Consider the following 26,106-nt stretch of genomic DNA (forward strand, 5'->3'; position numbering starts at 1 on the left):
TTAGAGAAGGATAATTGGGGCACAGAATTCCAGCAGTATAGGAGCCACATTTTTTTGAAAAAGGGCTAAATTCCAGAGGTAGCTGCCAAGGGATTGAACAGGCTCCAAAACACATGCAAGGTCTTTTGTTCTGCACTACGGCTCTTTTGTTTCACCTGCTGAACAACTCATTACAAGGAGCTTTACCTGTCAGATACCATACCCTCTCTATATTTGATCACTTAAACTGTATTTAATTACTGCATATCCTTTCACTTCAGGGGAGGCTGGGAAATGAGGCCACAGTGGGAAACAAAAGCTTTGGGATTCTGAAAACGTTCTGCTAATTTGCAGTTAAACAGTGTACAAATGAGAAAATTACAGTTTGCCAGTGCAGCTTTATCATTGGTTTTATCATTGTTGTTTTTCTAAATTTGGCCTTACATTTATACATTTGTCTATATGTATGTGTATCATTGATTGAACATGGTAATGGCGAATCTGAGCTGTCCGATACTCCGATACATATTTTCCCTAGGAGATGGTGGAGACCAAAAAGGAGCTACAAGACAGTGAATATTAGACTTAAACTCACCTGGTGGCCAGAAAAGAAAAAAAAAACCTCCCACAAGCATTTTTTATCTAGAGTCACTGTCGGATCAAATTGTATCCCTCACAAATAGAAAATTAACAACAAGGTATCTTAAGAACTAATGACTCGATATATCTGTGAAATCTGCTGTGTGTTTAAAGCTGTATCAACCAGCCAGATTTATTGAATCTATTAGTTTCGGGTATTTTACAAACAGTGTCTATAATAGTTTCATTTCGACTATATAGTTCCCTGCTCCGTACACATCTATGCTGTAATGAGTATTTAAAAACAGATTTAAGGGATCCTTATAGAATTGTCTGTAAATATCACCTCTTGCGGCTTAGCTGCAAAGCTGGCTAGCCAGCAAAATGATGAGGACCCAGTGGTTGAAGTTTAACAGAAAATCATGGTTTTATTACCCTAGTGTAAAGGCTAATATTTAGTTGGAAAAGTGCCCAAATCTCTCTCTCTCTGCCCCCTACCTTTCTCTGAACCTGGACTATCCAGCTGAATTAAGGTCAACATCTTCCCCTCATGAACTCCCCATGAATCACTTTCATGTTAGTCCTGCAAGGTCACTAATGAATATAGCCAATATACTGTCATCAAATCTAGAAATCCAGTATCAGTCAGGGTATAGTATTATTATGGTCCCTAGATGATGAATCATGATGTTTTAGGTGACCCCTTGCGCTGCCTCGGACAAGAAACAATCTTCGTATATACATCAAAAATATTTAACCGCAATAGGCTGATTGCAATGGAATGTGCTAAGCATGTTTATGCTCCCAGAAGGATGATCCATTTTCCTTCTGGCCAATATGTCACTTTGCACAACAGCCATGTAGTAAAATAATTGTCAAATGTCCATCAAATATGCAGATTTGGGGTCATGCTTGCTCATTTTACAAGTAAGGTAGACACATATTACAAAGCCATGTAACGACACTCAACAAACTCGCATCCCTTATAATAAAATAATTGTTTTGACGCTCTCAGTTTGTGGGATGTAATGAGCCCTGATGCCTCCAGGTGCTACTGATGCTAGCGGGGCTGTAGACCCTGACTTTTGTAGTCTTGTTGCGTAAAATTCTTGCTTCTTGCAGTTTTTCGGGAAAGAAATCTAATAGTATCTAAAGTTCACATCATGTCCCGTACTACCGCTATTCATTATTTCTTCCAATTATCTTCTATCTTCTACCCTTTAGCCCCTCTTGCTTCCTGTTACTCTAGTAGAGGTTATGCTCCCTTCCTCCCATGTTTCTGTGCTGTCGACACTTTCTAAAGATAACACCTCCACTTCACCCACACCCCTGAACCACCTCTCTCCACCCGTCAGCTACAACAAGTCTGCTGGGACAGAGACTGCTAAAATTAACCCTTAAACAAGGGTTTCTGATTGGCACTCTGATTTGTCAGCAGACCACAGGATCAACTGGGAACAGGGGAGGAAAAATAGAAAACAGGGCAGATGAGTAGATATTGAGAGACAACAGAACAAATGAAAGAGAGATGCTTAGGTAGATAGGCAAAATGAAGGGACTCAGTTTAAACGTTGTTCAACCTGAAGCTGACAACACTCAGGACACCAACACTGCATTAGAAGATAAATTCAATGCTGTTAAATTGACGCTAATATCCCAGTGAGGGAAAATAAAGTGAGTACTCAAAAGAGCTGGATCATTAAAGTGCCATGAAGGCCTCTCCAGTGCAGACACATTGCCTGCAGAGAAGTGCTTACATCAGCAGACAAAGTAACTGCTTTGCTGACCATGCCAATGTGTTCTCCTTCTCATATACAACAGAAGAAAAGAAAACTCATTAACTCACACACATTATCACAGCCTCACTCACACATACACGCATCACAGAGTATCCTTAATCCTAAATTGGCAAGCCTGAATGTAATTTGATCTTTCCGTTAGCAGCGATGCCAAGAAATGCCAAGGAGCGCCGTCTTTCTTAAAGTTGTACTCGTTTTTTCAACCTTGTGTCTCTGAAAGAAGATCAATGAACAACTGAAGGAGGTTGCAAACCCTAAGATCTCCCTAACATTTGACCTAAATACAATCAAATCCTGATTCTTGTCAATCAAACCTGAAAGCTGATGAAGACGGCAAGATTAGGAAAATCTCAGAGGAATTGATCCTTTCCTGCATTCCAGTCCAAAGCCAATGTCAAGCAATCCTACTAAACTGACCAACAGTAACAGTGAGTCACAGATACTTGATTCCACAAGCAATTTGTATCCTTGATTGTGACAGACTTTTCATTTAATGGATAGTATGCTGACCACTACTCAGGCGATTTGAAGGTCAAGGCCCTGAAGGATTAAAGAGTTTTAAACTGGCAGATGAGTGGAGAGATGAACTGTCTCATCGAAGCAACGCTGAGAGGGGGTTGAAAATGGTCAGTAGATCTCTAAAGCGAATGGATCGCTGTGACTCGCTCACGCTATCTGATTATATGTCTGTCCAATGCTGCAGAATTAGAGAGTGCCACTCCAGAGTATCAACTCTAGTCAGGATTTGGTTGTTGCTCAGCATCTGTGCCATGCAGAATGAAATCTGTATTATGGGCAATATAGCCAGCAAACTCTATCAACAAACTTTGTCACCGGGTAAAATTCAAGTTTCACTCTTGCCATTCAAAAAGATATTCATCTCATATGGTGAGGATGCAGTTTTCTGTCTACTAAAAATAGCGTTGGTCTTGATATTTTTTTTCAAATGATGCCGAGAGAACCAATATGAGCCATGGGAGGGTGTGTGTATTATGTGTTTAGGATACATGTGCATCTATTGCATATAGTCCATATATGTATATATATATATCATTTCTTCCCTATATTCATTCTGCAACAGCACACAGCCGCTACAAAAAGATGAGTGCCTCTGTTAAAAGTTCACACGATCATTAATATCCTCTGCTCTCGTGTTTCACCAAGCATGGCTGCATAGCTAAGCCTCTCCACACACACACGGAGCGGAACAGTTAACACATAATTCATAATTATGTTTTAATGAAAACTCAACTCCTGGCTTTTGTTGCTGGGGTACTTTACCACTGTTTTGGAAGAAGGAATTAACAGGAGTAACAGGCGAACCAGCTTTAGAAGTGACATATTTCCTAATGAATGCCGACGTGCAGTGTGGTTCATGTGGTAGTAACTGGTGGATATTTGTAAGAGCAACAGATAAATATTCAAATAAATTGTAATGAAACTTAAAGGTATGAATTTCAAAACAGAATTTAGTGTTGTAGAATGAGAATGTTTAATTGAGAAGACTGCTTTAGAGGCAGTTAGAGGGTTTTCTGATTCGAGTTAAAGTAGAGCTTGTCTGTGGGACTGAAGATATCCCTCATTTGAGAGTAGACAGGAGCCATATGTCCAAAGCAATCTACTAGAGGAGGGGAGCAGGTTCAGGTGTTCGTGTCACTTACATTGGGAAATACTAATTGCTACAGCATGTTGCAAAAATATCTTTCATATGACTTGCATAATAATAGTTTAGAAACAACTAATATTTTCTTCTAAACTATTTTCCTTTATTTTACAGTGTAAAAATGAAAACAAGTTATGTCACAAACTAAATTGACAAACTGATAATGTTTTATTTTTTTATGTATGTGTACATTTTCTCTCCTTAACACTATTGGTACCACTCCTAGTGACCTTTCACCTCATCATGTTCTGAACCAATCAGGGTTCACAGATTCTTGGATCCAGAATTAGCACTGCTATCACTGGCATGAAGAATGTTGACCATGCAGACAAGTCATGGAGGAAATGAGTGAGCAGAGACAAAGTGCCGGTCGATATAAAGAGAGTGAGTTGCAGACAGAAAAAGGATTACATTGCTTGTAATATGACTTGGCTCTTATGTTAAAGTAAAGAGAAAACAGATATCAAATCCATCCATGTGTTCTGAGAGCATTGTTTTTTTCTCTAGATTATAAACCAGTAGGCAAGAATAATTCAAGAGTGAGAATATTATATATTATAGCAGCTGAAACGATAAATTATAAATGATTTTAAATGATAAATGACCAGTTCTGTCAACTGTCCTAGATATTGGTAAAATGTACACTTTAACAGTCTACAGCTATGCTATTAGCTACATGAGGCTGTACATAGGCACTGTGATGCTTTGAGCAAATTATTTGCTATAAAGCACTAAAGATAAAATACAGCTAAAACTGATGGTACTGTCATTCGTTTTGCAGGTATTTAGTCAAAATATAAGTATTGGACAAATGGAAATTTTGACATGACAGTGTTGTGAAATGGAAACTTCAAGTATTTTTAGTACAAAGATAAAAATGTGGATTTGCTGGCTCTGTGTTGCTTGATATCTCCTATCGTTGTCTCCCTCACTTGCAAATCTCTCATTCTTTTACAAGTTCTTTCTTCCTAATCTTATCATAACATTTCCCCTTTCATGCTGCGATCTATTTCTTTAAGCACCTTCTAACTTTCAATGATACTCCCACTCTGTCTCTTCCTCCCTCCTCCTCTTTCACAATCACAAACTGGGAAGAGTTAAGAGCATCACACTGTGAAGACTTTACCAGCCCCAGAAGGGGGAGAAAAAAACAGAGCGTACACTTTATAGCCACATTCACATGAAAAGCTTTCATTCACTTGTATCTCTCTAAACTGTGTAAAAGTCCCCATCATCCATGTTTAATGTATACACTGACATGATCACAATACCACGTTGAATTGGAGAAATTTCAAATAGCAGTCAAACGTGCCTCTGACTGGGAGGTCTCATGTCCGACAGCAGCATATTCCACGTGTAAAGCCCTGGACAGCCATCTAAGCGTGCAGTGCAATGTGTTCTCAGGCTTGCTGATGTGTCTGACTAGGCATGTGTGTTTCTCCTGGGTGAACCTTGTGTTGAACACGTATATAAACATGTCACAAAGAACTCACCTATGCAGGCGTGCACACGGACAGTCAGCTGGGTTCGTAGAACAACACTGTGCTTCTTCCCTCTGGACCTGACAATGAAAGAAGCACAAATATCTTTATGAAAGCAATGGTTTATAGTTTGTGCACAATCATTTCACTGACAACCCTTGCCTCAGTAGAGGGATCTGTCTTTTTTTGCAGAAGAATATCCTGCAACAAATCAAACAGCACTGGATAAGGAAGTGCAATTATCTCATCCAGTTGGCTACTGCTTTAAGGAAAATAAAAAACGTCACTTGCGTCAAGGAAAATTAGTTTGAAGACAAACTATGAGGCAAAGACTTGTTATGATGGAACTTTGTTTTATAATGCAGAGGCCTTTGGCATGATGGGAACTGTGCAGACAAACAGTGGCCTGCATTGGATTGGTACCCCCCCTATACTGATACGAATCTGAGCCTTGAGGATAGACCGCAAAAGTGCAGTAGCAGACACAACACACATACACACACCTCTGCATACCATCGTGAGCACACATCCATACACAGCATATTTTCAGTGGGAAAACAAAAGGAGAACGCACAAACATAAGGGTAAAAGATGGTGGTGTTTTGGAGAGAAACTCCAACTCTCTCTCCTAACCTCAGTTGTTATCTCCCAATCTGTGGGAGCGAATCACTGACTTCCATCACTGACATGCTGATAGCATCCAATCCAAGCAAGGAAAGCACTGCTCTGATAACATGCAAAACATGCACTGAGGACAAAACACACCCAAACAAGAGAGCAGCTGGCCTCTTATCCTTCTGTTAAGCTGCGTTATCAGCTTTGCTTGCAAATGGAGCAAAAATGTTAACATATCTGCTAAAATGCTGATAGCTAACTTTGTTTTTCTTGCAAATTCATTTTTTCTTGCTCGACCTGTATGATAATATATTGTGTGAGAATGACAGGTGAGAAAAAGGCTTCATTCCAGTCAAAACAGGGGAAGAAAAAATAGACCCAAGATACACCCATTGGATATGAGAATCTAAGAGACTGTCAGGATTAGAAGGGATGTCTTTGATTATAAATGCCAGAGAGCTGGGAAGATTCATTATATTTTGTTTATGCAAATTACTATTTCAATATATTTTGAATAATACAAAAACAGCTCTGGTGGCTTGGATGTACTCTGCTCTTCATGATAATCTACAGAAGTTTCCTCCTGATATGTCCTCTCCTTTAGAGAAAGCATCCTCTGAGCTGTCCTCGTCACCAGAGGACTTGTTTACTGTCAACTGTGGTGACCAGTGTCCTGCCGCAGCTGGAATCACGACAATGCGTGGGAACATAAATTATGGGGGATAATACCTTGACATCAATCTACCTTTTATAACACATTTTTTTCTGTCTATTTCACATGGGAATAGTGTCCTTAAGCCAAGCATGACAAGCCCAATTTGATGGCCATTCATAAAAAATTGCAATAATCATAAATTTTATTTTTAAAGCGCTTTAAAATGTACCCTAAGGCACTTAACATGGTAAAAACGAAAATAAAGGCAATAGAAAGAAACAATTTAAATTGCATTCATTGTTAAATAGGTGTTTTTTGTTTTGATTATTGTGCGATTAGATAAACTTCAGCCGGAAAAGACAGTAAGTACATGTGAATATGTGACAAACAGCTATTAACACAGAACAGCATCGTCACAGCTGATGAATAGAAACATCTAGACAATCCCCAAAATTCACAACCACTATGGCATTTAACTGACTTGAAAGTAAAATATGCGCTGTGAGGCTAAGGTTTTTTCAATTTTGGAACAATATAAATACTGTTCATCCGAAAGAGGGAGGACAGAACAGGCTTAGTCAGACACATACACCTTCAACCTTTGTGGTATTAAGCCAATAAAGGGTCAAACCCAACCCAATTCATTTCCTACTGTCATTACAGTATAACCTTTGATGACAGACCGTCTAATCCAACCAGTTCTCCAAGATCTCAACCACTTCCGAAACACACACACAGGCCCTCTATACACCTGTCCATCATCTGTTACAAGGCTTACCAGGTGAAGAATAAAGACAAGCCCACGCACACTGTGACAAACAAATAAATGCACACATGGAAACAACCACACACAGAAACTTATTACGAAGTCTTTGAAGACAAGGTGTGTCAGGATCTAAATTAATTAGCACAATGTCATAAAACTTTCTACTATACAGTACATTTTTGGGGTGGAAATCCTGAGCCCTAGCAGTGGATTTTCTCTGGTTAGCCTAAAGAGAGACACTGACACTGCTGCTTGGATATATAAGAGACTGAAAATACTTGAGGACAGTGCTGTTACAAAGTGATCATGCTTTTGCTTCTAGACTTGACAGGTTTGCGAACTGTGAAATTTTGTCACAGAGATCAGAATATCAATTATTGTAAAAACACAGTGTGGGAGCCGGAGCCGTGGAAAGGAGGGCACATCTGCCTCGCTTTCCACAGCGCTTCATACTTTCCATGAACTTGTGCTTCCAAGAAACCCATATACAGCAGCTTGTGATTCTTCCCATTTTATTAGAATGGAGAAACCCAGAAAAGATATATGTGTGTATGTGTGTGTTGGAGAGAAAGAGTTTGAGATGTTTTGATAGAGAAGACTGAGAGCGTATAAGAATATTTGGACGGGTATGAATATGAATGAGTCTCACCCTGTGTCATCCTGCTGAAAACCCTCCAGCTCGTCCTTTTGCTCAGCCAGAGAGGACTCCAGATCCAGATAGGTGCCATTGTGGGAGAGCTGCAGCGTACAGTCATCAAGCTATGGAAGAGAATGAAAAAATCTTTTGAATGCAAAAGTCTTAAGAAATGATATGGGCCTGAACTAAAATATTTGATCAAACTGTGTTGAACAGAACTAGGAGCCAACTTAAAAGTTTGCATTTAGACCTAAATTAGGGATGGAAAATCTGATTCAGCACTTGGACATGTGAAAATTCCCTGGCCACGCTGTGATACGTACATGTGCCACCCACAGGAATGAAATTGGTCTCTGGGTGTACGATTTTTTAATACTCACTCAATATGTCTCTGCATGCATTTCACACTCTTTTTGTGAAACAAGTTGAGCCCGTAAAATAAAACCAGTTCACGGGGCAAGGATTTCAAGTGTCTACAGGGATCCAAAGTGGGAGAGCCATATGCGGTGTGCCTCTGCTTTCAGCATTAAGAAGCTGTTAAGGGAATTAACTAGTGGAGACATAGCAATAATGGCTTCAGAACATGAAACCAGAACCAGAGGGAAACACATAGATTGAAAGGTTTTTCGTGCATTTTTAAATAAAAGCTTTGAGAGGAAAAATAACACCCAAAATTTAAATTGTGTACATTATGAGGCAATTGCACATGTAAGCTCTACATGTTTGTCGGGGGAGCAATCAAAGTCATTCCCACATACATAAGTTACATGTGTACATTTATGCACAAAGCAGATTCAGTTTTTTACTTCTCCAGACCAAACCAATCTTGCACTCATCCATTTGAGATTGCATGATCTAAGGTAGGGCGGCCTACGTCAGAAATGACCCGCTATGCTCTGTGTAATGGGAAACCCGGCTGAGACCAGGTGCACAGTAATATATCTGCACACCATTGGCATTGATGTTTACAGTCACAAGTTGATAGCAGGTGCAAGCAGCCGTCCCAGCTACAACTCGTAAAAAGGTAACATACATCACGGCATCATTGTTACAATAAGCTATGATCTTTACAGCTCATTGTTAAAGCTGCGGATGTATAAATAGGTGAATGAGATCAGTGATGATTTGAGTTAGCATTTAGCACCTACATGGTACTTGTCGGCCCTAAACTGGCCTCTGTTGTGCTGCCAAACGCCCCTTGGCTGTCTGGTGGAGCTGCATGACGACACTCCCTGTCCAGCAGAGACCAGTGATCACAAGGCCTGCTGCTGCCCCTCCGTCAGTCCCTCCCTCTCACTGGGAAACGGAGAGACGGACTGTCGGATGGACTCACAGCATAAATATAGCCTTGCTATATTTATCCTGCACTGAGGCAGCATGCACACGATCTCAAGAGTGGGTGTGTCTGCAGGGTCTCAGAGTTAACGGGGGACGGACGGACTACCAAGGCTAACCTAACCTATCATACATTCTTTAAGCCAGGGGTCACCAAGCTTTTTGGTCTTGGAGCCACCTGAAGGGTAGAGAGTAATACAGAGGGTTACTTTTTGTTTTGGGTTATCTTCCCGATTATTTGGAGAATTTGCTCGGTTTACCGTTTAAGTGAGGAATAATACGCATTTAAAAGGCCACAAGGAGACTGTTTATGTTTACTGGTGACTGTTAGAGATTCCTCACAATAATTATTTGTAATGTTTTACTTAGTGATCATTGGAAATCAGAGAAATCATTTAACTTTTATATATCTAAACATGTTGCCGTGGAAACATCTCTGTGTGTACGCTACCATCGTTTGGTTCATGAGTTGAAGTTGAAGTTCAAGGAGTAAGCTACTTTTGTGGTATTTGTTCCGCCCCTCCTCCTCTGTGATTAGATGGCTGGGTAAAAAGTGACAGCGACTAGCGTAGCGTTTCACCCATATTTGAACATATTTGGGCTCTCTGTGGCCATAACAAAAATGCCAAACGTGCAGCACTAACGTTTGGCTTAAGCTCCTCTTTGTTTGTTTTGATCTGGTTCTGCTTTTTCACTATAACTCTCCTGTCGTTTCAGGTCCTGCCATTTTCTCAGGCCATGCTATCTACTCTTTCCCCTCACCTGGTCTTCCTCTCCCATCCCCTCACCTGCGGCTCATTCTCTCATTAGTCCCAGTCCCTTTTCACTTGGTCCTGGCCAGATGGCCTTGAGCTACCAAGCTCTCCAGAGTTCCCTCATATTTTCTGATCTGCCTGTTCTGACCCTTTTCTCTCAGTTATAACCTTGCCTGAACTGTTAATGCTGAACTCCTTGCAGCTCTGACTATCCCATTGTCTTACTTTTGGATTAAATCTGCCTATGAATGTTACAATTACTCTTACTCTGGGTTCTGCTCCAGTTTCACCAGAGTTGTTGTTCGTCCTAAAGAGGCTATGAATGTGTGTACCAAAAGTTAATCCCAAAATGTGTGTCAATCCATCTGATAGTTGATTAGATATTTCAGTCCGGGCCAAACTGGTGGACTGTCCAACTATGAAACCATCTTTGCCGCTAGCACGTCTAAAACGATTGACAAATCAAAAAGATAAAAAACACAAGCGTTCTAGTGCAAATAATGCAAAGGCCTTGTTTATAGTCTAGTGATTTGGGTTTGATTACGTAGAGGGGGGGGTTTAGAGACAGTGGCGGGGTTAATCATGCCATGTCCCACTTTCCCGCATTTATGTAGGACAAAAGCATTTATTGTGCCCAATCCGCTGGCATTATTCAGCGTTTTTTCTTCAATATTCCACTTGATGCTTTATGTTTATATCTCAAACACATGTCCCAAGACAGAGCCCCACCCCCACCCCCACCACCTCCGCCCCCAGCTCCCTGCTTTCTTCTGCTGCTCCACTTTTATCTACACACATTACTCAATCGTAAAAAATACTGCTTGGACAGCAAGAAGTGAGCCCCGGACCACTCTGTAACACAATACGCTTAACAGCTTACCCTCCAAAAGGGTGCCACCTTCCTAAAACACTTCGCTTGGGTAATAGTATTAATAACATAACAAAACACATCATGCTGGACGGAGCCGGCGGAGAGGTGGCTCCAGAAGGAACCACAAGCCCTTCACACTCAAGGCTCCAGGACGGGCCAGGGAAACACTTAGTGGGCTAGTATACTTTGCACTCATTTAATCACACTCTCCCAGTAGAGCAAAGCAGGGAGAAAAAAGATTGGGGGGTTGGGGAGTCATTACTTCCATGTTAAAACAACACCAAGCCTGCCGGCGATCGCGACGGGTCGACACTTAACAATACCCTTACGTAACATAAACGATGAGGTTTTAAGAACTTTTTAGTGTCAAAATCAGAGCCACAGAGGATCGTTTTTCTTTGAAGAGCGTGGAGGAGGGTGTGTTCTACACGGCTATTAAATCTCCCAGTGTTGCTTTAATGGGAACCCTTTGGTAATGAAATAAAAGTTCAGCTGTGAAGTCTTGGCTTTGTTGTTTTTTGAGGGGAATGGGAGTTTTCCCCTGCAAAACTGTTTATGTTTGACTGATGGTGAGGCTTCTGCATTGAGCTGAGAATCTATGGAACTTTCGTTAGTGCTTTTAAAATCTTTAACATTCAAATGTTTCTTTAAAAAGTGATAATATCTTCTGTGAGAATAAAAAGGAAACTTCTTTGTTTAGCAGCTTGGATAAAATGACACATCCCATGCACTGATTTAGCCCTGGCAAGTTAGCCTAACCCTGTGTGTTTATGTGTGTTTGTGTTTGAGTCTACAAACGGGTGCATGGTCAGAGAGGTGGGAGAGGAGGTGGAGGAAGAGGTCAGAAAAACCACGGCACCCAAAGTGAAGAGAACAAAGTGTCACAGGGATCCAGGCCTTCCAGCCGCAGGAATTCTGGGACAAGTGACCTATACTTTACGTGCAGCCCAGCCAGCCGTACACAGAGCTCTACCATCACGACATAATAATACAGTAGGCTTTTTTCTCAGGGAAGAGCACACAAGATTAAAACAAAAAAGAGAGAGAGGCTGCTTTAACAAAGAAAGACTTAAGAACCAGCTCAGAAAAATTGTTCAACTCTTGCTAGCTTTGGCATTTTCAAATAATATGATAACATACAACACCAACGTTTGAATCTTGGACAGTCTGACAGGCAAAATTTTGCAACAGTTCAGTTTCATCCCTATAATCTAAGCCCAATATCCAGTTGCCATTGCGCACAGTCTTCCTTCTGATGTGAACAAAATTGCAAACATGAACGCAGGCTGTGCCATCTGTCTGCGTATAGGTTGTAATCATAAGCTTTGCTGTGCTGTGGGCCATTTTTCATTTGTTTTGTGGCTTTTAAAGATGGGGCAGCAAAAGATCTATTTGGTCTGAAAAAACCGCTCTGCTGTTGAAAGCTGGTTTGCCTTCAGGGTTGTGTGCCAGCGGTGGAACTCTCTCTTTCTCTCATGGCCTCACATTTATTTTCAATTCGATCTGTTTTCAGTTTGAATTATACAGCATCTATATACAAATGAAGAATAAATACAAGGTCACAAAGTATCTGCTTCGCTTGTGTAGCCTCTGTCAGTGTGTTTGTTGTGTTTTCAGTCCCTGTTCTTTTTTTCTGGGTTACTGGGTTTAACACTGTCATCCACTTATATGCTATACAGACACTTTCTATCACACACCCATCGTAATCCGACACATGCCCCTCCATTTGATCATCTGTGATTCAGGCTTTTCGCTGGGAATCAGAGCTTTCACAGTCACACATGATATCTGGCTGCACTCGTGCCTTTGCACACCTGTCACTGTGACACTGTGAGATTGTGATCTATTCTTATTTGTAGCCACCTCAACAGAGAGGTCAAAAGTTAGAGTCAGCCTCACGGTTTTTTTTTTGGAGCGAGTGGAGATCCAGCCTCTTTCTCAATGGCACTTCAGCAGGGAAAATGTATGCCAACATGGGATAATATTGCTGTGGGCTTTAAGGGGAAACATTTGCACCCTTGTTTCAGTCCTCGGGCTGGAGAGCATATCGGTTGTGCTGCCAATGTGTTCTCAAAACAGCCTCTGAATGGTGGGCATGGAAGTTTATTTGCAGTAGGCTTCAAGTGAAAGACAACAGTGAAAACAACCTCATATAGTCCTGATTTAAATATTTGTATTTGCAAGAATGTGTGTTTGAATTTCAACACATCAAATATGAATAAAGCTGAAGTTAACACTCATTTTCTTTTTACTTTTACTTCAGTTCTTTGGTATCTTATGTTGTGTTATGGTGGAATATATCACTCTTCAATCCCTAATATATATACAGTACCAGTCAAGAGTTTGGACACACCTTCTCATTCAATAGTTTTTCTTTATTTTTATTTTTTCAACATTGTAGATTAATATTGAAGACATCCAAACTATGAAGGAACACATATGGAAGTATGTGGTAAACAAACAGATGCTCAACAAACCAGAATATGTTTTATATTTTATTCTTCAAAGTAGTTGAATGAGAAGGTGTGTCCAAACTTTTGACTGGTACTGTATATATTTTTATGTGTTTATATATAAATAACAAGGCAACACATAACTTGAGTCTAGTTGTTTCTAAATAATCCTACCTTGTGTGGGGCTTTGAGGAGCCTGTGGATGCCTGCTAACTGGTTGATGAGTGGGATATCCTCCCTGAAGGTGTACAGCGGCGGTCTGGTCGGCTCCGGGAAATTCGTGCTGTTGAACGGATCGGTGTCATCTAAAAACTGAACCCTGCAGACAAGCGTGGCCATGGTGCATCCATGCAAGTATCTCCTCTGAGAGGGCAGCCCGGTTCAGTGAGAGCTGTGGGATGTCGGATGCGGCTCCGGGTCTCTGTGCGCTCCTCTCTCCTGGTAACGACAACAAACCCGGGTCTCCAAGTGCGCCTGGGAGCGCAGCCTGGAGTAGTGTGTGTGTGTGTGTGTGTGTGTGTGTGTGCGCGTGTGTGTGTGTGGGGGGGGGTACTGGTAAGCCCAATGGGTGGCACAGGGAACCGGCCAGTATCTTGTCTCGCCTCCCTGCGCTTTGGTTGAGGTTTTTCGGTGGAGTTATTCTCGGAGAGGCAGGTGGCCAGTGGTGGAGAGGGACGCAGCAGGCGGACTGCAGCCGGAGAGTGAAGGATCAGCGCAGCTCGGGACAGCCGGTCTGCTGTCTGTCTGAGTCCCAGTAAATCCCCCCCCCCCATTTCTATTTTCCTCTCTGCCTCATCTCTCCCTCCTCCCCCTCCCTTCAGTTCACTGCCCCCGGCTTACTTTGGCTTCCTATATGATAATGAACTCCACTAATCCTATAAAAACATATTTGGAAAACTATGTAGATATCTAGCCTAAATGTAAAAATAATGACCTAAAATGTCTTTGCAACATTTGAGAAAATACAAAACCACAAGCTTCATATACCATAAAGTAATACATATAATAAATAAATCATATTCATAAGCACTGAAATAGTATTATTGAGTGATTATTCCTTATTATTGCCTTTTGAAAACAATGTTGTCAAAAAAACTCCCTACAGAGTACAATAGACATATAAATCCAGATCAGGGTAATGCTGGGATGAATATTTCCTGTGAAGAGTTTTGCTGCAAGTGTAATTTGAACAATGCTGTCCTCTTGTGGCAAAAATATTTGAATGCAGGTTATACAGTATTTCTGTCAGTTATCCAGTTCTACAAAACTAATATGCCTTTTTTTTTTTTTACAGCATATTCAACTAATAGTTGAAAACTGTAATATTTAACCCCTCAGGGGAATCTGCCTAAGCCTGACACGTGAATTAGACACAACGTTGGAGAGCAGAATGTAGTCATAATTAATACTCTACCTAAATAAATGTTAATTTACACAAAACACTTAAGTCATATAGTTATTATAGAGTAATCAGCAGCAATGATTGGACAGCAACGTATTTGAAATCCCTCTTATCTGCTTTGGTTTCTTAATTAGATAGTTACCAAACTAGTTCATTTTAGCAGCTGATGACAGTCACCAACACTAGTGTCATTGTTTAGTTTTAGGCTCCTACTTTGTGTCACCTTTTTGCTGTGGATTATTCCACAGTTGTAAAGGTAAATATTCCAAATGTTTCAAAGTTTTTTTTCCTGTTGCATTGTATGTAAATGAACGGACGGTAAGGTCCAAAGGTGTTGACTGGCCATGCAATTCTATGGAAAGGGGTTAAGGGCTAAACTGACAGCAAAGGCACAATAGGAACATTTCAAAACAACAACTCTCCCTCCTCCCCCTCCCTTCAGTTCACTGCCCCCGGCTTACTTTGGCTTCCTATATGATAATGAACTGCACTAATCCTATAAAAACATGTTTGGAAAACTATGTAGATATCTAGCCTAAATGTAAAATAATGACCTAAAATGTCTTTGCAACATTTGAGAAAATACAAAACCATAAGCTTCATATACTATAAAGTAATCATACAGTAATAAATATAATAAATAAATCATATTCATAAGCACTGAAATAGTATTATTGAGTGATTCTTCCTTGAAAACAATGTTGTCAAAAAACTCCCTACTGTGAAGAGTTTTGCTGCAAGTGTAATTTGAACAATGCTGTCCTCTTGTGGTTAAAATATTTTAATGCAGGTTATACAGTATTTCTGTCAGTTATCCAGTTCTACAAAACTAATATGCCTTTTTTACAGCATATTCAACTAATAGTTGAATACTGTAATATGTAACCCCTATAGATTATTCCACAGTTGTAAAGGTTTCTTCCTGTTGCATTGTATGTAAATGAACGGACGGTAAGGTCCAAAGGTGTTGACTAGCCATGCAATTCTATGGAAAGGCGTTAAGGGCTAAACTGACAGCAAAGGCACAATAGGAACATTTCAAAACAATGAAAATCAACATTGTAAGGCCAGTTCCTTGCATGGAAGTAGCTTGCTGCCATTGATGTGTGAATAAAGTGCTTTATAAGTACAGTCAATTACCATTTACTTCATTAATAGGCCCTTTGTCTGTGCACCTGTAAACATCATCTGTGTATGTGAGCAAGCTCTATCGTATAACATGTCATTAAATGCCTAAGGGGAAAATCAGTGGTGATCACCTTTAAGTTACCACTGGAGGGCAGAAAGCCACTTCTTTTACGTCTTACAGCTTCACTGTTAAACCTCAAGAAAAACCCACCATCAGCTTCATATTATAATAGTGTGCCTCTTAAGTTAATGACTGGTTGTAAAGTGAAGATCAAAGTACAAAGGTTTCTTCACACCCCCTGACAACCACTCACTGTATGTTCTCTTATGTAATGCTGCCACATACTCCTGCATGGTTACGAATCACCAGCATGTATTAATCTCACTATGGGAAGGTAATCTCTAACTATAAATCATCAACTAGAATGAGTTGATGTGCTTTTAATTGGCCACAAGCTGAGTTATATCTAAGCTGTGGTATTCAATACTTGCCATTCAAATTTTAACCCAAATTTCTTGTTTGTGCCACAAATCCTGGTGTTCAAAGAATGATGACAGCACATTTGTTGAACATCATAAATTAATGTTAATAGTTACCAGACAATGACCTTTTAAGAGAAGACTTGAATCTTGAATGATCGCGGAAAACTCGAGACATTTAGCTCATTATACTCTAATTGTCCTGCAATGTTTTTTTGCCCGCTTTGTAGAGCCACAGTGACCTGAGGATGTCTTAATAATCAGCTGTGCCGTAGTATAAAATAAGGTATTATTATATAAGTTAAGTTATTATAACAGCAGACACATTTTCTTACAGGATGCAATGGGGTGCAAGCACCTTTCCTCAAATTTAGAGCGACACTGTAGACATGAAAATATTTTGTGGTCAATGAGGTGTAGTTCTGTTGAAGTTTTCTGGAATATTTTAGATTTGATTGTTGCTGCTGTTTTTGTAAAATGTCATGTTTTATACTTTGTTGAATAAACACATGTGGACATTTACTCTGTTTATCCTCACCTTTCTAATGAAACAACCGCAAGATCAATATAATATGATAGCTATAATATAATTTGTGCCACACCCAACTGACACCAACATAAGTCTGTCTGGAGTTTTTAGTTTTTCATCTAGTCTACCATGAGATCCATTTCTTCTTCTTCTGTTGTCCTGTCTGTGATCACACATTTATAAGCAGTTTCTGAAAATGGGTTGCTTATTAACAGCTCTTAACGCACATTTACCCTCAGGGTGGATTTTCATCCACCCTGAGGGTAAATGTCAAAGTCATAAATGGTTAAAATAGTAGTTGAACTAAGAATAATGTACATGCATTTTGTAGTTAAAACCTAAACTACAACATTAGTAGAAATATATATTATGAGTTCCCAATTTGCAGACATATGAAATCCAATTGGTACATGGTTAATAAATTATATTAAATTAACTTATCAGAGGGATCAGAGTCCGTCTCAGTGGTGATCCTGGGATCTTGTTGATGGTGTGAGTTTCTTGCCTTTATAGACTCCTCTGCTTGAATTACCCTTACATGTGTGCATCGATCAAATTCTCCACCACACTCAAATCCAGACACATCTTATTTTGTTCGGCAGGAATATTTTATGACGTTGACACCCAAGTGTCTTCTAGATGCTGGACGAGATGGAAAGATAAGTAGAATTTGCAAGACCCACACACACCAGTAATCAGTCAGGGATCGAGCTCTCTGATAGGCAGCAGCACTGGGAGTCTCCGAGCTTCTCCCGTATGACATTTTGGATCTGTAGACTGGATTAACTCCACAGACACCATGAGACTGGTTCTTCCAAACCCTGGGCTGGAAGAGAGGATCCCCTCTCACGAGGACCTGGAGAGGATGGAGCAGGTTGAGGCAGGGGACAGGCCCAAATGGGACAACAAAGCCCAGTACCTACTCACCTGTGTGGGCTTCTGTGTGGGACTTGGCAACGTCTGGAGGTTCCCTTACCTTTGTCAAAGCCACGGAGGAGGTAGGCTCTTCTTATCTGTAGCTACAATCCTGAAAAGCACGCATATAAACCTTTCCCATAGTGGTATTTTAAATCGTTCAGGTATCATGTTTGCCTTTTTAAATAAAATTTTCACATCAAATTCTAATTGCTAGTTGTAAAAATAGAAATGTGATAATTCGGATAGCCTACTTGATAGTTTAAATTAGCCCCTCAAATGTAAATAAAATGCAAGAAGTTTTGTTTACAACACTCATGTTGTCATGAAGTCTTCCTTTGTTCATAATTCATGTAAACTTCTTTAGTTAGGTGTATTTATATTTTGTTATGGACACATAATTCTGGTGTGAGTTAAATATAAAGAAGCATATGTATTGAGCAAACATACTCCATTATTCAAAGTGGCACTATAAAACCATAATGCATCTTTATGCTTCTAATATCTGCACTTAAAGTGATTTAGGTTAGACATTAACTCGCAGAGGTGAATGAATGCCTTTTTTAAAGCTATAAACTCCATTTTACAGCAATGAACCACTGATGCGTTAAAGCCCCCTACATGCTAGTTTTTTTCACCAATGTTACTGGAGTGCAGAAACACTGACTACTGGGGAACTGGCTTTTTGAATTGAAAAACAAGTGCTTTCGTTGATTCCTTGAACTTTAGCCCTACGTTGTGAGGGTCGTGATTGCATGTCAACACAAACATGGTCTTGTGCTGAGGTGTCGCCTGAGAGGTAATCAGATAGCACCTATCAGCAACATTTTTATAAAATGAAATTCTGTTTTACAACTCCTTATAACATCTGATTAAAACAAGATGAGTCTACAACAATGCTAGCAGTTCTGTGAGGCTGCTTTGAATTATTTAATCGTTATTATTTTATGTTTACCATGTTCACCACTTAGTATGTCAGCATCCCTTGGTCAAAATACAAATAAAGTTTTGAACTAATGATGGCACTAGATAAAAAGTTATGGGATTACCAAAGTGATTACAATTCACTTGTTTATTTGGAATATAGAACCAGGTTGTTGGAGTTAGTAGTTTTACCCACCATGTTTTCTAATTGTTTATCCATATAATTGAGCATATATGATGGTGAAACTACTTACAAACCACTTTTCTAGGTTTTTAAAAGCCAACACTTTGAAGATATCCTGGATATACAGTAATTGAGTTAGAATAAGCATAAGATGAAAACCTTTCAGAAGTGGAAATCCGATTTCCCCAACAATCTCTGTGCCACTGATGTCAAGGTAAAGCTCGAGCTGCCGTTCAGGCCAGTCTACATATTAATCTCAAGTGGTTAACATTTACCTTACATAACTACTGAGAGCTTCAGTGACAAAAGTAGGTAAACAATCTGTAGTTGAATATAATATCCCCCGGCTGGAATATGTCAAAATGGCAAAACTCTTCCTCAGAATTCAAGCAATCTGCGAGGATCATAATTTGATGTGTGATTCAGTTTTTTTCCTATCAGCACTTTTGAATGTCTTCTATCTGAATCCTGATAGCAGAGTGAACTTTCAGCCTTGGGCCTACACCATCTGCATCGTCATGCACGATAATGAAGATGATGAAGGCTCATGTCAATCCCTTTTTGTTTTTCGCCAGTATACTGTTTGTGTAGTTGTTTCTGCAATAAAGTTTTTAAAGGATCCATAAAATGTACTGTGAGGACATACATAACTGCATATTAAATTAAAGACCATTTTTATGTGTTGAGGCGTAAAGAATTTCTAATGTTCCAACAATCACATATTGCTTCAGTAAACAAGGTGTATCTATAATACACTTACATTTCTTCTATGTCTCCAGTCATCTTAGCTTATATTGGTTTGTCCCCAGGTGCTTTTATGATCCCTTTTCTTATCCTGCTCGTCCTCGAGGGGATCCCACTGCTGTACCTGGAGTTTGCCATCGGCCAACGGCTCAGAAAGGGCAGCCTAGGGGTTTGGGCTTCAATTCACCCCTACTTGGCTGGAGTTGGTGAGTGCATGTATAACTGAGTTTAAATCCAATATGAAAGTCTTGTTTTAAGTCTTTTTTAGTTGGACACACTTGTCAAATCCTCATGTACGTCTTGCACTATTATGTAAATCCATTAATATCTACATTATTACAAAGCATGCGAGAATCATAAGAACTGTCTCTGGTTTTCCCCCTCTATTACAGGTATTGCGTCCATGATAGTCTCGTTCTTAGTGGGCATGTACTACAACACCATCATCGCCTGGGTGATGTGGTACTTCTTCAACTCTTTCCAGAGCCCACTGCCATGGAGCCAGTGTCCTCTCAATGATAATCTCACAGGCATGTCACCATTTGAAAAAAACGATTTCAGCCCTCATATTTTACGATCCATTCAAACCATTTGATTTTTTCCCCTACCTGTAGATCTAGTGTCAGAATGCAAACGCAGCTCTCCAGTGGACTACTTCTGGTACAGAGAGACATTAAACACCTCAGAGGCTATAGAGGATGCTGGAGGTCTGCAGTGGTGGATGGTGCTGTGTTTGGCTGCTGCTTGGAGTGTGCTCTATTTTTGTTGCATTAGAGGAATTGAGACCACAGGCAAGGTAGGGAATCTATGTCATTTATGTTTCATAATGGGGCAGCATAGAATTCTCATTCCATTTATCAGCCATCTTATAATAGTTTTTAAAGGTTGATAAGGTAATATGGTGTTCCAATAACACAATAAACCAACATGCTCAATACCACTATACTTGTTTTATTATAAGTTCCACCTGTGTTTTCCCTAGTATGATGTCAAAATCTCTGCAATGACAAAGGTATATTCCAGCATATGCTGCATTCTCAATATAGTAACAGTGATTGCCTAGTGATTGGAACATTCTGACTGTGATGATTTCTCACACCCAGTGGAAAGAACTACATGAGGTATCAACCTACCGGTGGTAAAATGGCTACAAAGTCCAATCATTTGAACAATCAATGCATCTAGTTTGAAAGGGGGTATGCTTTTTTTGTTTTTTGTATGTCGTTTCACTTGTAAACAAACCCTTCGAAATAGGTGACAAAGCAAAAGTGGCTAATTTAGGCTTGCTAAATTGAAATGGCAGTGTTAGCAGTAAAGATACATTCATTGTTGTTTTAACTTTCTGTTGGTGAGTGGATTTAACAAGGAGATACATGTAAATCAGGGAGCTTAAGCTTTTTGTAAGTTTTTTCACCGTGATAAACAGGCACCTTTTATAATATACAGAGTATACTCTATAGGTCAAGTACCTGGTTTTCAGCAGACATTTCTTCTCTGCTTTAAGAGAGAAATAAAGCCTGGGCTCCTGCCAGATGTACTGGGGATCCTAGTCACTGGCTTGCTTTGAGGCAGCTTAGAAACAAATCCACATCTGCAATAAGAAAGGCTAAATCTTATTTCTTTTTTTTTCATTCCCAATTTATATTCAAATCCAGCAAAGTTCTGGAAGGAAGGGAATTCGCTTAATCATGAGTCATCACTCTCCATTTCCTCCATTCTTATCACCATTTGATTATGGTGCACTTTATACCTGAATGCTTCAGCTACGACTCTGAAGACCTTGGATGCTGTTTATCACTCTGCACTTAGATTTATTACTGGAGATAATTATACTCATCATGGTTTGCTGGATGGTAAAGTCGGATGGCCCGGCCTCTCTGAAAGGCATGATACAGACACTATGTTTTATTTATTTATAAGACCCTAACAGTTGTTTTACTATGTTGCAGGTGCCAGCTGTTTTCTTTTTAAGTTGGAAAATCCAGCTGACTTATTGGGCACCTCCAACATGAATCATCCTTAGGGCAATTCAAATGTTGTATTTCATCCTATTCATCCCATTTAACTTCCAGTTGTTCTTTTTGCAGTTGATTCATTTGCATTAAATTATAATTTCCTTATTTCCGTTTTTTTAGTTGTGTTTCTTTGTGCCTGTAATTGTCTGTTTCTATTTTTTTACTTGGCTTTATTGAAAATGAGGTCTATCGACCTCAATGTATTTCTAAGTAAAAATAAAGGTAGAATAAAATAATGAACTTTGGAAAGAGCCAGGCTAACCAGGCTAGCTGTTTCGCCTTGCTTCCTGGTCTATAAGAAATGTGGCCTTGATTTTGAGAAAATAATTAACAATGTAAGAAAAAAATGCCTTATTTGACTAATATAATTTGTTTTTTTGTGGAAACCATAGTTATTCAGAGATAATATAATAATATTTTAAAAAGGTACAATTTGCACCTTTAAAATATGTCTCTTTCCTTTATCTCAGGCTGTGTACGTCACCTCCACTTTGCCTTACCTGGTCCTCACCATCTTCCTCATCAGAGGACTGACTCTGAAAGGATCTGTAGACGGAATCAAGTTCCTTTTCACACCAGATGTAAGTCATTTAATAACTTTCTCCCTGTCATTAGCCTGGAATATATTACACTCTGCTAAAGTATATTATTGATTTCTAGCTAGATGAGTTGATGAACCCATCAACGTGGTTGGATGCAGGAGCCCAGGTGTTCTACTCCTTCTCCCTGGCCTTTGGAGGTCTCATCTCATTTTCCAGCTACAACCCTATTCAGTAAGTACATGTTAAATCTATATGGCATCTAATCTTATCAGCTGAGATAAACTTAATAAAGTGCCATGAGGACTATATTTTATATTCTAATTGAAGGCATTTTATCAAAAATAAAATAAAATGGTTTACTAAGCAAAAATGTTAAATAAAACAATGTTTTTTCTTTTCTTCTAGCAACAATTGTGAGCAAGATGCTATTATCATCTCCATTATTAATGGCTGTACTTCTATCTATGCTGCCACGGTCATCTACTCGATCATTGGCTTCCGGGCAACAGAGCAGTTTGATGCCTGCCTTAACGAGTATGTGCATGTAACATTACGTCAATTTATTTGAGTTAATCAGGGCAAAAGTAAAGAACCATTTTTCAGTCTCTCATTTTTCTAAATGTCCTCTTTCAGCAACATCTTGATGCTGCTGAATGCATTTGATCTGGCTGAGGGAGCCGTCACAGAGAGCAACTATGCTGAAATGCTGCAAACGCTCAACAGCACAATCTCAGGGTCAGAGGTCATTCAGGGGCTGGACCTTAGCACCTGCAACCTCAGGACTTTTCTCAGTGAAGTATGTTTTTTTTTTTTATGAGGCATCATGTTTTTACTCCAAATCCATTGAGTATTGTGACTGATTGTGCGCTTGTTTTCCAGGGAGTGGAGGGAACAGGTCTGGCCTTTATTGTGTTCACGGAGGCCATCACAAAGATGCCTTTTTCTCCTCTCTGGTCCGTCCTCTTTTTTATCATGCTCTTCTGTCTCGGGCTTTCCACCATGTTTGGAAGTATAGAGGGAGTTGTTGTTCCCCTGCAGGACCTTAATATCTTTCCTAAGAAGTGTCCTAAAGAGGTGCTCACAGGTAAATTATCTCTTAGACACATGTGTGTTATCTTGCATGTTACTAATCACAAGAATATTCTGAGGATTTGTGGCTTGTGAAAAATGGGTCAAATATTTACTTTGGTGAACTTGGAGCGAAAGAATCGATCATAATCTCTGTTCACATCCACTGGATATAATAGACTCAGGACCTGCCGCTAGTCTCCTAAAGGGGCGGGTTAGTGGCTAAATCCATGTGACACAGATACAGGAAATTGACTCTCAGTGGCGGTGTCTCTGTTCTGAACTATCCTCTATAATGTGTTTGTGTCGGGCAAGGCTGTGACCGGACCAATAAGCATCCTTAGGTATGTGCGAGACAGCACGGAGAGGTGATCGTTCGTTCAAAAATATCAATGAGGTTGCTGCAATAGCATCAGTTATATCAGAACTGGAGAGTATTTGATAATGAAAGAAAGAAGAATATAGAATAGCACTGAAGGCTTTTCTAGACGGAGAAGATGTTTTTGCTCTCCTCTCTTGATTGGCTTTGGTATAAGTTTGATTGACAGATTGGTTTTCCAATGACCAATGATTCAAAGACTGCTTCTCAGATGGTTCTGTGTAACAAACCATCTAGCGGTTCAAGTTACCATGTATGCTGACACAGTTACCATGTATGCTGACACGTTAAGAACATTGTCAATAATAAGTTATTTTGTTTTGGATTTTAGGGATTGTGTGCCTCACATCCTTCTTGATCGCGCTCATCTTTTCTCTGCGGTCTGGTAATTACTGGTTGGCACTATTTGACAGCTATGCAGGCTCCATCCCTCTGCTCATTATCGCCTTCTGTGAGATGGTTGGTATAGCCTACCTGTATGGAATAGATAGGTAAGTTTTTAAAGACTGCTTGAACATTAGATTACAAAGCTTTTTGTGCCATATAGAACCCCTGGAATGTAGTCACAGTGTTTATGTATGTGCCATGTTGATAACTCTCTTAAATCAAGTTTTTTACAATAAAATATAACAGCATAACCAAAGAGTCCTGAATCAGATCTAACTCCTTTGACAGGTTTAACGACGATATTGAGTTCATGATTGGACACAAACCGAACATCTTCTGGCAGGCCGCATGGAGAGTGGTCAGCCCTTTGATTGTGTTTGTCATCTTCGTGTTTTACTTTGTCACCAAAGTCAGTGCCACACTGACATACATTACCTGGAATCCAAGCTCGGTATGTTTTACAACTGTTGCTAGCAACATTCCTCAAGTTATCATTAAAAAAAATATGCATCATTTTGAAATCTTTGTGTCACAGGAAAACTTTCCGGTTTTGGAGACATTGCCCTATCCAAGCTGGGTCTACGTTATCATCTTCCTTCTGGCTGGACTTCCAAGTCTTATGATCCCAGGATTTGCTTTGTACAAATTATTCCAGAGATACTGCTGCAAGAAAACAATCAGTAAACATGAGCTCAAAACTGTATCTGCCAATGTCAACATGTATGACACTCACTAGATTGACAAGAACATTAAACTTTTGCTTGACAGGTGGGAATTGTTTAGAATTTGGTGTGTAATACATTTTGTTTAAACAAGAGGCCAGTGCAATAAAGATTATTTATTTCATGGTGGGGTGTGCTTTATTTTGTTAAAATTTGGTTTGTTTAATTAAAGAGATTTAATTGTGAGATTAACATACTCTGTGTGTGCTGAGTAAGTGTATTGTGTTGACAGCATGTGTTGATAAAAGTACATAGAATCATTGCAGATGTTAATGAGGTTACTGAAATTGTACATTTTGAAAAAAGATGAATAAACATATTGAAATAATCGACAACAACATTGACTTTATTTTATCATTGAAAATCATGATCAACAAGGGAAATTTCTTAGCTGCCTCTTCATAATAAAGATTTTTCTGTCTTTTTTCAACTACTAAATATTTTACTTGTCACATGATTTGATGGAAACAGTTAAATCTGAGACACAGATCTAGTCATTTCATAATGATGTGTTTTCAAACTACAATTTGTGTGACAATCACATTTATGTGCATTTTGTGCAAAAACATGTGCTGTGATGAAAGGACAAGAGACAGTGGTGGAAACACAGGATATAATGGAAATGACAAACAGCACTGGTGGGCAATTCATTTATTCATAGCGATTTTGAGAATGAAATTTCACAATTTGGATCTGTTCCACTAATTTCAATGTGTATGCAGATATTTTTATGGTATCTGAATGAACATAAATAAATCAAGAAAAGATAATTGAGTTGTGAATGATCCATGTTTGCGTGGTTTCTCCGGGTGCTCCGGTCTCCTCCCACAGTCCAAATATTGCAGGTTAGCTCAATTGCCAACTTTAAATTGCCCGTAAGTGTGAATGTGGGCGTGAATGTGGATGTGTCAGCCCTATGATTGACTGGCAACCTGACCAGGATCCTCCTGCTTTTATGAATGTTCTTAAAATAACCCTTTATATTGCTTCTATAGATTACGATTCAGTACACACACCACTCTGTAAAGGGCGACCATAGTCTTTCTTTGGTAATAATTGCTTAAGTAAGGAACACTGGAACACTGATAAGGTTTCTATA

The 26,106-nt window shown here is 39.5% G+C and overlaps 2 protein-coding genes across 2 annotated transcripts in view; one reads left to right on the forward strand and one right to left on the reverse strand.

The window, feature by feature from the left end:
- The window catches only part of LOC129097166 (FH1/FH2 domain-containing protein 3-like), a 58,100-nt gene extending 44,173 nt beyond the window's left edge, over positions 1–13,927 (reverse strand). The window contains 3 exon segments of the mRNA XM_054605918.1: positions 5,514–5,581; positions 8,187–8,296; positions 13,763–13,927. Coding sequence (XP_054461893.1) covers positions 5,514–5,581; positions 8,187–8,296; positions 13,763–13,927 — 343 coding nt within the window.
- Positions 13,928–17,613: 3,686 nt separating this feature from the next.
- LOC129096764 (sodium-dependent neutral amino acid transporter B(0)AT1-like) lies at positions 17,614–25,139 on the forward strand. The gene is made up of 12 exons (XM_054605399.1): positions 17,614–18,125; positions 19,960–20,100; positions 20,287–20,424; positions 20,509–20,690; positions 22,380–22,490; positions 22,570–22,682; positions 22,857–22,985; positions 23,085–23,247; positions 23,331–23,535; positions 24,230–24,389; positions 24,574–24,736; positions 24,821–25,139. Exons 1-12 carry the CDS (start codon positions 17,927–17,929, stop codon positions 25,019–25,021), a joined length of 1,905 nt encoding a protein of 634 aa, XP_054461374.1. The 5' UTR covers positions 17,614–17,926; the 3' UTR covers positions 25,022–25,139.
- The last annotated feature ends 967 nt before the right edge of the window (positions 25,140–26,106 follow it).

Source organism: Anoplopoma fimbria, chromosome 10 (assembly GCF_027596085.1).
Source record: "Anoplopoma fimbria isolate UVic2021 breed Golden Eagle Sablefish chromosome 10, Afim_UVic_2022, whole genome shotgun sequence".
Classification (NCBI taxonomy): domain Eukaryota; kingdom Metazoa; phylum Chordata; class Actinopteri; order Perciformes; family Anoplopomatidae; genus Anoplopoma; species Anoplopoma fimbria.

Bases quoted from the DNA above. Each gene is read 5' to 3' on its own strand.
- LOC129096764 (XM_054605399.1), top strand. From the start codon at position 17,927: ATGAGACTGGTTCTTCCAAACCCTGGGCTGGAAGAGAGGATCCCCTCT. The intron at 23,248-23,330 runs GTATGTTTTTTT...CTTGTTTTCCAG, and splicing joins TCAGGACTTTTCTCAGTGAA to GGAGTGGAGGGAACAGGTCT. The intron at 24,390-24,573 runs GTAAGTTTTTAA...CTCCTTTGACAG, and splicing joins TACCTGTATGGAATAGATAG to GTTTAACGACGATATTGAGT.